Genomic DNA, 13,583 nt, shown 5'->3' on the forward strand with positions numbered 1-13,583 from the left:
GTCAGGTACAGATTATGGTCAGATTTGTTAGACTCTATCATCAGTGGCTTAAATCCTTAAAAAGAAGAAAAAGATTCTCTAGAAAAAAGTTGTTAAACGCGACACAGGCCTTCATTGTTATGTCCGGAGGGAAAACAAGAGATGGGGAATGTTTGAACACATCACGTCCAAAGAGAGATGTGCTCCATTTGTTCATTTCATTCTGAATCGGCTTCATAAGTTACTCAGTTATCATCAAATAAATAAATAAACACAGCAAATCAATAAATAAATGAATAAATAAACATCCACCAGAGTGATTACTATGTTGAACACGAACGAAAAACGACAAATAAATCATGCAGTGTCAGCAGACTCTTTGGTCCCTCCACACTGTTACAACTGTCAGACCCACGAGTCTCAGGGAACCTTTGGGATGTTGCTGCTACGAGTCAGGGAACATAATATTATTCTTAAAAATGATACAAAAAAAAGAAAAAGGTAAGAGTGAGGATGCATAAATATCTGTGTTAATGTGTCATGCTATGATTGGATAAGATGAGATCATTTTTAAACTAGTGATTAGAGATCCATTGATCAGATCATGTCCTCACTCTAAATCAATCTACAGTATAAATATTTTTCACATGAGCTCACAAGTCACACGGATGAAATAATACAAATAAAGAATACAATGGACAGGGCCCCAGTAATGTGATTACATGAGGACAGATTCTAATGAACTTTCATGAGGAGTGAGTTTTTGGCCCAAAGTACTACAGATAAAGATAAAATATGTCATTAATATGTTTGTTTGTTTTTTCCCTGTGCGTAAAAACACTGATATTTTGAAATAGTTTGTTGCTGAGGTTTCAAAGCCGCTCTGTACTTTGCGTTCCATGTTCAGTGCACACACTCCACTCATGCACACGTGCCTGCAGAATGAGGCACATGTAGGTCTGGCATATGAGTACCTGATACCACATTAGTTTGCAGACGGATGAAAGCGTGTGATTCTGGGCAGATAATTCATATTTACATCACATAGACCTCTGTGGACTCACAGATGTGGACCTTAAGTGACTCTGAAGTTTCTCCATGTGCATATAAAATAGACAGACATCGAGTCTGATGTATGATCCTCAAATGTGTGTCAGATAAAGATAGCTAGATATAGCTAGCTAGATATCAAACTAACCAGCAATATAGACAGATAGATAGATAGATCATGCAGTACAAACCATTGGATTTCAGTTAAAGTAACAGAAAATAAGACCGAATGAGTTTTAAATAAAAACGTTGACGTGCAGAAAGGTGCATGCTCGGATGGAATTGAAAAAAACAAAGTATTCGCTCATTTAAAAAGTAACAGTCTTCATCGTCTTCCACATCTCTTCTTTTCTCTAACTAGCCTTTCAACAATCCCTTTCTCCTTCTCCAGCTTCCTCCTTAGTCGTCCTCTGACAGAGTTTCGTGAGGGGTCGATGGTCGGGACTTGCTGTGACCTCTGACCTCTGTCTTCCTGTCCTGCAGGAAGTCTTGAATCTCTCCGGGCAAGCGCTGGAACTTTTCCTGAAACTCTGCCTCCACGGCACCCTGCAGCTGGAGGAGGACGAGGGAAGACTGAATCAGAGGTTACTACTGTGAGAGAAAAACTCACAGTCCTGAAAGCACAAACCTAACAAACACTGTGCAGCCCTGGCACCCATCATTTGTCTACAGAGCGTTCCTCATTATATCTTTGTTGTACATAACCCAACTGGGACAAAGGACAGATAACTCAACTACACAGACCAGGTACAGGTGGTGTATTTAAACCAAAGTGATAAATGGACTTCACAAACAGAATTCTCCTTTTCATTTTACCTTTGGTTTCTGGTCTTGTATCTCCTGCAGCAGCTTGTTGTGTTGCTCCACCAGCTGATCGTGGCGCTTCACCTGCGTCTCCTCGAGCTGGAGACAGAGTAACAGATGGACAGTATGAAGAGTTTTATAGTTGCAGGCTGAGACACACAGCTACAGCAAGACACGGACATGATGTTTCATTATCATCTCGAAAACATCCTCATCCTGTGCTCACCCGCTTTATGTTCTGGACGACTTCATTGACATAGGACTTATTGATCTCAATCTTCTCCCTGTGAACAGACAGAGAGTTTGGGGTAAATCTGACAAGCTGAGCTGGATGAATCCGTGCATAAAGCGGATGTAGGAGCTACAGCAGGTATTGTGGGTATATCAGGTGTGGTGTCCGTGTGTTTATGGATCGTACTCCTCAGCCAGATGTTTCTCTTTGGTCTTCGCTTGGTTGATCTTCTCTGTTCTCCTTCGATCCATCTGTCTCTTCAGCTCTTTTTTCTCCCTACAGCAGCAGGAGAAACATTACAGCAACACTGTATTGTGTTGTACTCACATTCAAAGCTTTAGGAAGTGCAGCAAAAGCTTGCTCACACAGAGATGTGCAAAAAATATGAGATGCAATGTAATGTATAACAACTTTAGAATCAAAATGAACTACAACTTCTCCAGATTGGAATCTTAAAGGTAAGGCTCTATTTTTCAAGATATAATTCTATTTCAGATTTGCTTTTAAGAATATTAAAACTAAATGTGGGCACTTCAGTCACAGCCTTGTCTCTTACTTGTCACAAATGTCTTTGAGTTTCCTCATCTGTCTGTTGTGACTCTCTTCAGCCAGACTGCTGAGTCGATCTGTCAGCTGGAAGAAACAGAAAGCTGTGGTTCACAACAGTCACTCTTTACAAGTCACACTCTAAAGAGTATATTAAACACCTGGATCATTGGCCAGATATGAAAAAGGTTGCAGTGGAAACAAGGAAACAAAGTTAAGGTTAAAAGAGCTGCTTTTCTTCCTGGAACAATAACTCTCCTCAAACACACCCAGCTACAGTCTGTCTGTCCACATGATTTCCCTGTTCCCACCCCCTTAGAACTGCTGTGGCGATATGCAGGAAGTGAGAGATCACAGCTCAAACTGGTTCAAACTAGCTCAAGTGAGAGGTGAAATGGCGCAGAAAGGAGTTCAGCTGGAACGGGAAACGGTTTGCTGTTCGATCTGTCTGGATCTACCTAAGGATCCAGTGTCTATTCCCTGTGGACACAGCTACTGTATGGGCTGCATTCAAAACCACTGGGACACAGAGGAGGAGAAGAAAGTCTACCAGTGCCCTGACTGTAGGCACACTTTCGAGCCTCGGCCTCTCCTGATGAAAAACACCATGTTAGCAGTGTTCGTGGAGGACCTGAAGAAGACAGGACTACAAGCTGCTCCTCCTGATCACTGCTTTGCTGGGCCTGAAGACGTGGCCTGTGATTTCTGCACCGGGAGGAAACTGAAAGCTTTCAAGTCCTGTTTGCTTTGTCTGGCTTCTTACTGTGAGAAACACCTCCGGCCTCATTATGATTCAGCAACATTTAAAAAACACAAGCTGGTGGACCCCTCGATGAACCTCCAGGAGAACATCTGCTCTCGACATGATGAGGTGATGAAGATGTTCTGCCGCACCGATCAGCAGTGCATCTGCTATCTCTGCTCTGTGGATCAACATAAAGGCCATGACACAGTCACAGCCACGGCAGAAAGGATGGAGAGACAGAAAGAGGTGGAGGTGAGTCTAGAAGAGCTTGAGCAAACACTCGAGGACAGAGAGGAAGAAGAGAAGAAGCTAGAACAGGAAGTGGAGGCTGTCAATCGCTCTGCTGATAGAGCAGTGGAGGACAGTGAGACGGTCTTCACTGAGCTGATCCGTGTCGTGGAGAAAGGAAGCTCTGAGTTGATGCAGCAGATCAGATCACAGCAGGAGAGTGAAGTGAGTCGAGTCAAAGATCTTCAGGAGAAGCTGCAGCAGGAGATCACTGTGCTGAAGAGCAAACATGCTGCACTGAAGCAGCTGTTAAATACACAGGATCACAACCAGTTTCTACTCAGCTACTCCTCACTGTCAACACTCTGTCCATCTAAGCAAGCATTCAGCATCGACGTCTGTCCTCTGAGATACTTTGAGGAGGTGACAGCAGCCGTGTCACAGGTTAGAGCTCAAATACAGGATGTTCTGACCGAGACATGGAGAAACATTTCACCGACAGTGACTCCAGATGATGTTTTATTGTCACCGTCAGAGCCCAAGACCAGAGCTGGATTCTTACAATATTCAAAGGAAATCAAAATGGATCCAAACACTGTAAATGGATATCTGATGTTAGCTGAGGACAACAGAAAAGTCACTGTCATGAGTAAACCGCTGTCTTACACTGATCACCCAGACAGATTCAGTTATAGGCGTCAGGTGCTGAGTAGAGAGAGTCTCACTGGACGTTGTTACTGGGAGGTGGAGCGGACGAGAGGAGAAGGAGCAGTTAATATAGCAGTCACATACAAGGATATCCACAGAGCAGGGACCTCAGATAAGTGTAGATTTGGATGCAATAAAAAATCTTGGTCTTTAGATTGTAACGATACCTATACATTTTTTCACGACTATTTAGCCACTGAGGTCTCAGGTCCTGTGTGCTCCAGAGTGGGAGTGTACCTGGATCACAGTGCAGGTACTATGTCCTTCTACAGCGTCTCTGACACCACCATGACTCTCCTCCACAAAGTTCAGACCACATTCACTCAGCCTCTCTATGCTGGAGTTTACCTGAGATATTCTGGATGCACAGCAGAGTTCTGTAAACTTAAATAGATCTGATGTGTTTTAGGTGCAGAGTGTAATGGCCTTAGCATGTGATTTATTCACATAGAAATAGCTTTGAAACCAATGTGAGCTTTTACATTGTCACCAGAACTTCTATGAATGACGTACTTAGTAGAAAGTATCACAGTAATTATAAAATTGTAATGCCATGTTCAGATGTGGTGTGACAAAAACTGCCATCCGCTTTGTGACACTGGTCATGATTGTATTGTCTTGTTGATATAAAGTTTAAAAAAATAAAGTAAAATTGCATTAAAAACTACACAGCGTCTCACAGCAGATTGATTTGTACCATGAAGCAGACACACAGTGTATCAACATTTCTACAGAAGTCTATATTTGAAACTTTGTATTATTATTATTATTATTATTATTATTAATAATATTATTATTGTTATCATTATTATTATTGTTATTATTATTATAATATACATTTTTATTATTAATTGATTAATGTTCATTTGTTATATGTCAGCTGAAGCAGGCATCAGTTTTCACGAAGAAAAAAAAAAAAAGCTCTAAAACAGATTATACTCTTTTTTCCAACACCAGGTCATCAGCAGAGAAAAAAAACCTACTGATTTAAATGGAAATTTTCCAGATTTAATTTTCTCATCAATTGTTTTGTTGATGTTTGATTTTAGATGAAACTGGAGTCATTTGTCATTTAGGATAGACTTTTTTTTTTTTTTAAATGGATGATGTCTTACTGTTTTCTACCTAAAGCCAACTTAGAATAGCCACAAGGGGGCGACAAAAATAACTGTTTGAATGGAACTCTATGGGAAAACAAGCCTTCCTCTAACTTGATTTACAATGTCAGTAAGTGAGTTAATGGTCTAATTTGTCTTCTTTAATAGAACATGTAAGTTATGTTCTCATTTAGAGGAAAATAGATGATAAAGGTAAGAGAAAAACTTATAATTTGGCCCTCTTTTAATTAGCAACTCACAAACCTAACAACTCAGGATAAAGCCAGATGCAACTTGCAAATCACAAAGGCCTCTGTGTAGCCCTGGCACCTATCATTTGTCTAAAGAGTGTTCCTCATATCTTTGTTGTACATAAACTAACTGGGGCAGAGGACTGATAACACAGTCCTCCCCAAGGTCGACACTAGGTGTCAGCAGAGTAAGGTGCCTTAACCTTAGATATACCATAACTCTGGGGTTCACAAGCAGACTTGACAGAGGATGCCCAACTGTTAACATCTCCTTGTTCATGTTTGGCATTGTCTCAATTCTCCTCAGATCTGAGCTGTCTTGGCTCATCACTGGCTCCAGAAACTCCATCCATGGTCATCCCACCTGATAATCAAATCTCCGCAACAATAAAGTATCGTTCAATAGGAGTCTGATTGGCAGATCTGCAAATTCTCAACATCAGGGCGGCCAAATCACCAATCTCGAGACTTCAAAATGAGAGCTCAGATGCTTATGGTGACGTCACTACTGGCTGCCACTTACTCTTGTCCAGTGCTGGATGGATGGATATTGGCTTCAATATTTCAATCTTTTCAGCAACTGTTTAAACCTTAGTTTTGCACGAGCACATAAAAATGTTTAGTCTGCTATAACAAATTTATATTTTTGTTACGTTATTGTGTCCTTTATTCAGCGACATTTACTCTGTCTCTTTTAAGGATGTTATTTTTAAGACAAAACTGCCGCCAACAGAGAGTTTTAAATGAGCCGGTCAAGACTTTACCATTTTGATATGTTCCCTCTGCAGATACTTCTGACTGTAGTACTGTTCCTGCCTCAGAGCCAGAAGCTGCTGCTGCTGCTCGTCTCTCAGCTGCTGCAGACGTTCGTCTTTCTCACAATCCGAACCCGAGCCCCTGATGAGCACAGATACACACACGACTTTTATATCAGAATCAGTCCCAGTGACCCGATGTGTTTCCTGTGAACTCATCACGCGTGCATACCGACTCTTGCTGCACTGCCTGGCTGTTTTCTTGTACTTGTTGTTGAGCTCTCGCAGAAGCTCAGAGGTTTTCTTCTGATGTCGTCTCACCAGCTCCCTCAGCTCTTTAAAATGACGTCTCTGGTCCTTCTGGTAAATCTTGGACTGCTGCAGACTGTCCATGGTGCTCACTGGAACATCTGTGGACAAAAACAGCACACAGATCAGAATGAATTAAAACGCTTTGTTTTTTTGTTGCTTCGGTAACTGGGGGATTTATTAATGTCACTTATTCTGCATTATTTTGTATTTTATCATTTTCTTAACAAACGTCACAAACATTTCAGCTGCTAAATGTTCCTGGAACAAAGGGAAAGCAGATGTGGATCTGTAATTATATAAATATGTATATAAATGTTGTAAAAGTTTTACGGTAATTATATTCACCCTAAAAGTATCCTGACACACAAGAAGAAAACCCAAGTCACATTGAACATTATGTCAAATAGTGATTATACAAACTTACTAAAGTTTTCAAGAGTGTAATGGTTTTACTGACCTATCAAAACACTTAAAACCAGGTCTTCACTCCTTGCTGCTGGTTTGGCCACATCTGAAATAGAGAAGGGAAAGGCACCATTAGCATTAAAACAACAGGTAATGTCATGATTAAGACAAAACCTTTAAATAATCAATGTTGAGAATATATGCAGCATCAAGTTTGATATTCATGGCTCATGTGTGACTCGTTATCTTTTTTGCCTTCAAATGGAATTGAGCCTTTTCAGTTCTGTTTTTGGTTACTACTGTCATATCTGGTCCAAATCAGAGCTGGAAAAAAATAAAATAAATTGCTGTTCACACTGACCACATATGAAAGTGACCTGAAACAAAATTGAAGAGCAGTGCTTCACAATAAAAGGAAAATTCAAACATTGTTAAATAAGCAAAGACAGCAATAAAACACAACACAGAGTGGAAAAGTCTAAAGTCAAAAAGTAAAAACCCCGTTTTAACTTTGAAATAAACTAAAAATGTAAATAGAACACAACACAACACAGGGTGGAATAAAAAGGAGCTAGTTGAAGGCTGGAGTAAAAAGACAAGTTTTAAGCCTTCTTTTATAAATATCTAGTGAGCTGGCTTCTATCTAAGGGTGGTGTCTTCCAAAGTTTAGGGGTGTAAGTAACAAAGGCAGTGTCAAAATTTGTCGTGAGGTGTGATGAAGAAATAAAGCTGGATCAAAGTTGTGTGTAGGTCAAAGGTGAATGTGTATGTGATCAATGACATAAAGGAGATGGAAAATGTTACTTTCCATGACAGGCAGCACCCCCAATTGTCTTTCCACTGTTATGGGGAACCTCCAATAAACCAATAAACTATGACAACAGCGCTCACTGCACGAGTACAGGCAAAGGAGTTCCGGTTTTCTCAAAAATATTTTCATTGAGTTTTTACACAAATATAAGGTACAGGTATAAAATGTTGCAGTGTAGGAAATAATTCAGTTTTTCAAAAAGAAATCAGATTTCAGATCATATTTGACACACAAATCTGATCTGAAATCTGATTTTTTTTAATGAATCGCTACTGACTCAGAATTGAACGCCCTGGCTGGTGGTGTGAATGTAGACTTAGGCCTGAGAAAGTGAGATCCAGATTTGTGCCATTCCTTGTCTGTAAATACTACCTGAAACAGCTGCTTGCTGATTGGCTGAGGGAGCTTTTGGCGTCATGACAGTCGGCGTGTGTCCTGCAGGACCGGCGGCGGGGCTGAGTCCATTTTCCAGTGGTGCTGATTTCAGATCAGTCTTACGCTCCGCACAGGTTTCAACTTCGTCCTGAAGAATAACGAGAATGATCACCCCAGTTTCTTTTTCAACACAGATCTAAGACACAGTAGAAAGCGGACTGACCTCAGTCTGTGTGTCCTCCTCCCCGTCCTCCAGTGTCAGAGCTGCCAGCTGTTTCGACCTCTGCTCCAGGAGGTTGACATATCGAATGGGGTTGGACAGAGCCTCTATCACATCTGGAGACGAAATATAGAGGACATGAATACAAAGTGATTAGTTGTGTTTCTAATCTGTGAACATGTGTTCATTTTCCTTTCCATGGCCAACAGTTATTTATTCTATCACATATTTGTCATTTCTCATAATATAATAAATCAATCCATATTCATTTAGTTTCTGTTTAAACCTCAATTCCAATCCCAGCTAAAACTGCTTCTTTTTTTTTTGTTTTGCATTTTTCCCTAATGGATTTAAGGAAATGTCTCCAGACAGTCTGCAATCACACACAAAAAAAACATTTAATAATGGATATCAGTTGTGACAGGAGGATAGAGACATGTAAATCCAAGCTTTTTCAATCCAAAAGGAAATTAAATTCTATGCTGCTTTTCACAACATATACAGTACAACATATTAACCCTTCAACACTGAGCGTATCGCAGATGATGTGTTTGCACAAGCACACTTTGCATTACCGTAATTACGTGCTATCAGAAAAATTGCTTTGCAGAAAAAAATTGCAAAAAATTGCAGAAAAAAAGCTGAGAAGTTGCACGTCAGCGCCAACGTGTGGTTATTACGGTAATTTCACTCGCGCTGTTGCAGGAAGCTTAGTCACCAGAGACCTGTAAATACGGTAATTTTTTGTCCTGTTTTTGGACATTGAGACAAAGACTCGAAGATATGTTATTTTAAATATCTTTTATCCTGTTCAAATTTCAAATTGAACATGCAAAATCTGGTTTCATGTACAACTACAGTGTTTTTTCTATATAAAACCTTTTGCTTTTCTTCATCTTAAATTAATTTAGTTAAGGCACTAAATTGTAAATAAATGCCAGATATTGAAAGTTATTCTAAAAATGGGCAAAAACTGACATTTTCTGGCCCTTTTATAGTTAAAATAAGCAAAGAAAAAGTCCAGGTGGCCATTTTGAGGCTCAGGTGTTAAAGAGTTACAACAAATAACAATAAAGTTAATAGTTATTCTCTATAAACACTTTCTGAATGTGAATTTGTAGGATTTGGGCCAGAAGCACTTTGGTTTAATGTTTCTAGTTTCTAGTCTGAAATGCATTTTAATTTATGTACAACGTTTATAGAAATTAGCCAACAACTCTGCAGTTGTAGAAAAAAAAGTTTGTGTGTGTAGTTTGTTGCTACACCCACAGCTAAATAAGTTGTTACTGAAATCATCTTAAAAAGAAAAGTTTACATTTTTACCTGCAAATGTGTCCGGGACGTAGTCTTTGACCTCGATGTAGACGAACACAGCCGGTAAAACCAAAGGCTGATTCTTCTCATTCCTCAAGCCGATGTAACGATAACCTGAATGAAAGATTTATCAACACGCGGTCAGGTTTGACTTTCGTTTGGATTATTCAGGCTGAACATGGAAATATTTCAGGACAAAAAGTCAGACAGAAACAGTTCACATCAAACCTTAGTCATCCAGTGATTAGACGTCACTGAAAAATTACTGACAGACTGTTATTTGCACACCGTTTTAAAAGGGTTTTTGAACTCAGTGGGAGAGAGGAAGTCGACAGGCGAGTAGGAAAGACTTTCAGTCAGTGAATAATGTAACAGATACTTCAGTGGGTTTCTATCCACATTAAAGGAAAATAAATCTTTCAAGTTTGTGTATCAAATAAATAATAAGCAACATTTGTGCATAAATATGTTAATCTGTACCTTTGTATTTGACTGAATTCATTCCAATCCCAGTCCAGGATTAATTTAAAACTAGGACCGCTCGTAGGACTCACAGTCATGAAAGGGCCCTTGCCCCACACAACTCGGAGAGAGCAGCAGTACCCTGACCTCACTGTCTCCCTCACTCAACGGTCATCTTGCTTTATTTTCATTCAGGGACATTTGTGTCAAATTCCATGAATTCATTTGTGTGAAAATGTGACTTTCCAGTCCATCACAGGGTCACAGAGAGACAAAAAAAACAAGCATTCAATCTCACACTCACTTTAAAAAGTGTCCAATATTTGTTCAAAATGAGATAAGAGTGTACAACATGCCTGATCCCCATATCGCTTATGATTGGACAGAGAACAGAGAGTACTTGTTCTAACTGGGTATTGAACTCCAGTCACCTGCAAGAAGGGCAGGGAACTGATCCAGCTCATGACAGATCCAGCAGGTTACTGAGCCACAATCCCTCCCTTCAATATGAAACCAAATAATTAAAAACCAAATATATCTAAAATGACGCCTCATATTCGATTACTGTGAGAAATTTCATGTCGTTCTGTTTTCAAACAGTGTAATTTTAAAGTAGTTTTCCTGCCATTTTAACGTCAACTTTAACACACCTGAGGCCACACCTGAGGCCACACCTGAGGCCACACCTGAGGCCACACCTGAGGCCACACCTGAGGCCACACCTGAGGCCACACCTGAGGCCACACCTTTTGACGTAGAAAAAATCCTTTGTCAACTTTGAATCATTAACTTGTCTGGAACATATTGACGCAGCTAGCTCAAATGTGCGAGGACGAGTTTGTTCAATTGCATAGCTGTACTAGCCGTTTTTCCAAAATTGCTGACTTCTGGGTGGGTGGAGCTAATAGAAATACATTAGAAATTTGTTTGCAATCATGAGAGCAACAAGTGTGCCAAGTTTTGTTAAAATAAAAACAAATATGTGCGTTTTGGCCACAAATTCCCCCAAAAAATTCCTCAAGAAAATTTGGAGTAAGCCCAACAGTCTCATCAAATTTCGTCCCAATCCGACGACTTTAGTCTGACCATGACCCGACTTCTGGGGACGCTATAGCGCCCTTGGGCTATGATCAGGTTTGTGCCCTATGCCACTATTTTTTCGCTAACCCAACCTCCACGCCAAACTTCAAGAGCCGTTGGCCGTGGCACATTTGGGCCCTAAAAAGATACAAACCCCAGGGGCCACATAGAGACAAACAACCATTCACTCTCACATTCACACCTATGGTCAATTTAGAGTGACCAATTTACCTAATCCAGCTGGGAGACAGAACAACAAAAATAAAGCAAACAAAGAAAACATGCGCATCAATGTTGACAAAATTGTTATTTTGGACATCGGTATCAACCTAGAATTCCAGCATTGGTGCTTCATTAACAGATAGTGACAGACAGAAAGATAGAGATAAAAAGATCAAATAAATGAAATGACCTGGTCTAATCGCCGTCACAGGAATAATCCTATGACCAATAAACTTTCCTCCTTCCTCAAAAGCAGCGATTCTCAGAGAGGCCAGAGTCGGAAGAATCACCTGTTGACAGGTGATGGGACATCATTAGTGTGAAACTGGACTCTGCTCTGCTCATGTTCCCTCGTATTCCTCTGTTACTGTGTCACCTTTTTGAAGACGATTGGCTCTTCGTCCCACACTGGGTTGATGGCGTTGTTGTTGTGAGAGGTCTTGGTCTTCAGCGCTTTCCTCCTGGTGTCCACAGGAAGTCCAAACATCTCCACCTCCACGTACACGCCCACCCGCCGCTCAGTCAGGAACTGGCCTGAAATCACCTGCGACATGCAGAGACCAATAAAACAGCCAGAAAATGAGAAAAAGACACATGTACTGCAATAAACCAGTATATAAAGCAGTAGGTCATTTTCACAGTAACCATTTTGACATGTCTTTGCAGGAGAAAGCACAGGTTTTGGTTGAGTTCATGTAAATCAGTGAGACAGTGAACCTGTGTACATCCTGAAACTGATTATTTACACATGTGACCCGTCATAATGGCTGCTGTGTTCACACATACAAAGAGGGTACACATGCAAGGTGTAGGGCTTTAACAACGGGAAACTACAGCAGGTCGCACCTTCACGGAGAGCGTGTTTGCCACGATGCCGTCCACTGTGTTCTCAGTGAAGGGGTCAAAGTGCTTGTCTGGCCGTCTCATGAACTCTGGCTTCAGTCTGTAGCCGCTGCGACCGTTGTACTCAAACACGAAGAGATTCAGCTGCGTGGATAAATCTGGAATGGGAAGCTTATGTTACTCTCATTTATAAATGAGCTGCAGTTCAGCTTAGTGATGATGCATTGTGATTGTTGCAGTTGCCATAGTTTCCATGGTGTCTAAAGGTAAAGTGAAGTGACCTGATGAACTGGCTTGGAGAAGCATAACATTCAATACCAGCTAAAGGAAATTACACTAAGCAAGTAATTGGCATCAAGGTTCTGTGTCTTGAGCTCCTCCCACTAGTCCAAACTTTTTTAAACAAAGATTTCCGGGGGCCAATGGTCCCTTCAGACCCTTGGATGTATCTGTCTGTTACAGCTGAGTTTGAAACACAAGTGTCTGGTTTCAAAGTGCTACTCCTTACCAGATGATCTAATGGGGATAACATGTCATTTTCTGTTTGACTCCATCACCAATATGCTTAATGGATAAAAAAAGGTCATGAAACTAGTGAAACTAAAATAGTTTCCTGCTTGTTTGCATTTATTGTCTAACCTTATTGTTTAACCAGCGCCCTGTCGCGCTCTCTGAACGGCTCTGTGTTTAGTTTCCTGTCTTGGGGCAGATTTGTTACAGGAGGTGACAAAGTCTGGTTCTCCATAATAATACAGGAAATATATGGTCTACCCCTGATCTGTAAACACAAGGCTGAACATAAAATATATAGTTGCATTTTTGGGTTTAATGATACCAGCCGTATGTCTTCATCAACAGCTAATACTGACAAATGAAGTAGAGTAAGAAAGGCTCCTGAATCCAGAATATTTTACCAATGGTTTGGTAGTTGAGAGCCACCAGTTGACATCCAGCATTCCAGAAGAGCTGAGGCATAAAGTTGGACGAGTCAACTCTTGTTCCTTTTGGGTAGATGCGACTCAGCTGGGATTTATTATATCTGGTTAACGTGAGGTCAAGGACAGTTTCAAATGTTCAAATATTATAATTTTCATATTTCACAGTCAAACATACAGGGATACAGTGTCCCATTGTACATGTACAA

General features: G+C 40.5%; 2 protein-coding genes across 3 annotated transcripts in view; one reads left to right on the forward strand and one right to left on the reverse strand.

The window, feature by feature from the left end:
• Positions 1-752: 752 nt before the first annotated feature.
• Positions 753-13,583, reverse strand: part of LOC131473980 (1-phosphatidylinositol 4,5-bisphosphate phosphodiesterase beta-1-like) — a 36,627-nt gene continuing 23,796 nt past the window's right edge. The window contains exons 18-32 of one of the 2 annotated variants that reach the window (XM_058651656.1): positions 13,354-13,478; positions 12,443-12,597; positions 11,973-12,140; positions 11,787-11,886; positions 9,842-9,946; positions 8,522-8,634; positions 8,296-8,446; positions 7,165-7,218; positions 6,628-6,805; positions 6,405-6,537; positions 2,622-2,698; positions 2,252-2,341; positions 2,060-2,117; positions 1,846-1,932; positions 753-1,581 (exon numbers count right to left, since the gene is read on the reverse strand). In XM_058651656.1, the coding sequence (XP_058507639.1) occupies positions 1,429-1,581; positions 1,846-1,932; positions 2,060-2,117; positions 2,252-2,341; positions 2,622-2,698; positions 6,405-6,537; positions 6,628-6,805; positions 7,165-7,218; positions 8,296-8,446; positions 8,522-8,634; positions 9,842-9,946; positions 11,787-11,886; positions 11,973-12,140; positions 12,443-12,597; positions 13,354-13,478 (1,747 nt within the window). In that variant the 3' untranslated portion in view covers positions 753-1,428. Of the gene's footprint in view, positions 1,582-1,845; positions 1,933-2,059; positions 2,118-2,251; positions 2,342-2,621; positions 2,699-6,404; positions 6,806-7,164; positions 7,219-8,295; positions 8,447-8,521; positions 8,635-9,841; positions 9,947-11,786; positions 11,887-11,972; positions 12,141-12,442; positions 12,598-13,353; positions 13,479-13,583 lie in introns of both variants that reach the window. The other variant, XM_058651655.1, reaches the window with a different exon arrangement.
• On the forward strand, positions 2,912-4,979 carry LOC131473981 (tripartite motif-containing protein 16-like). The gene has a single exon (XM_058651657.1). It carries the CDS (start codon positions 2,946-2,948, stop codon positions 4,683-4,685), a length of 1,740 nt encoding a protein of 579 aa, XP_058507640.1. The 5' UTR covers positions 2,912-2,945; the 3' UTR covers positions 4,686-4,979.

The sequence above is a fragment of the Solea solea genome, chromosome 15 (genome assembly GCF_958295425.1).
Source record: "Solea solea chromosome 15, fSolSol10.1, whole genome shotgun sequence".
NCBI classification, from domain to species: domain Eukaryota; kingdom Metazoa; phylum Chordata; class Actinopteri; order Pleuronectiformes; family Soleidae; genus Solea; species Solea solea.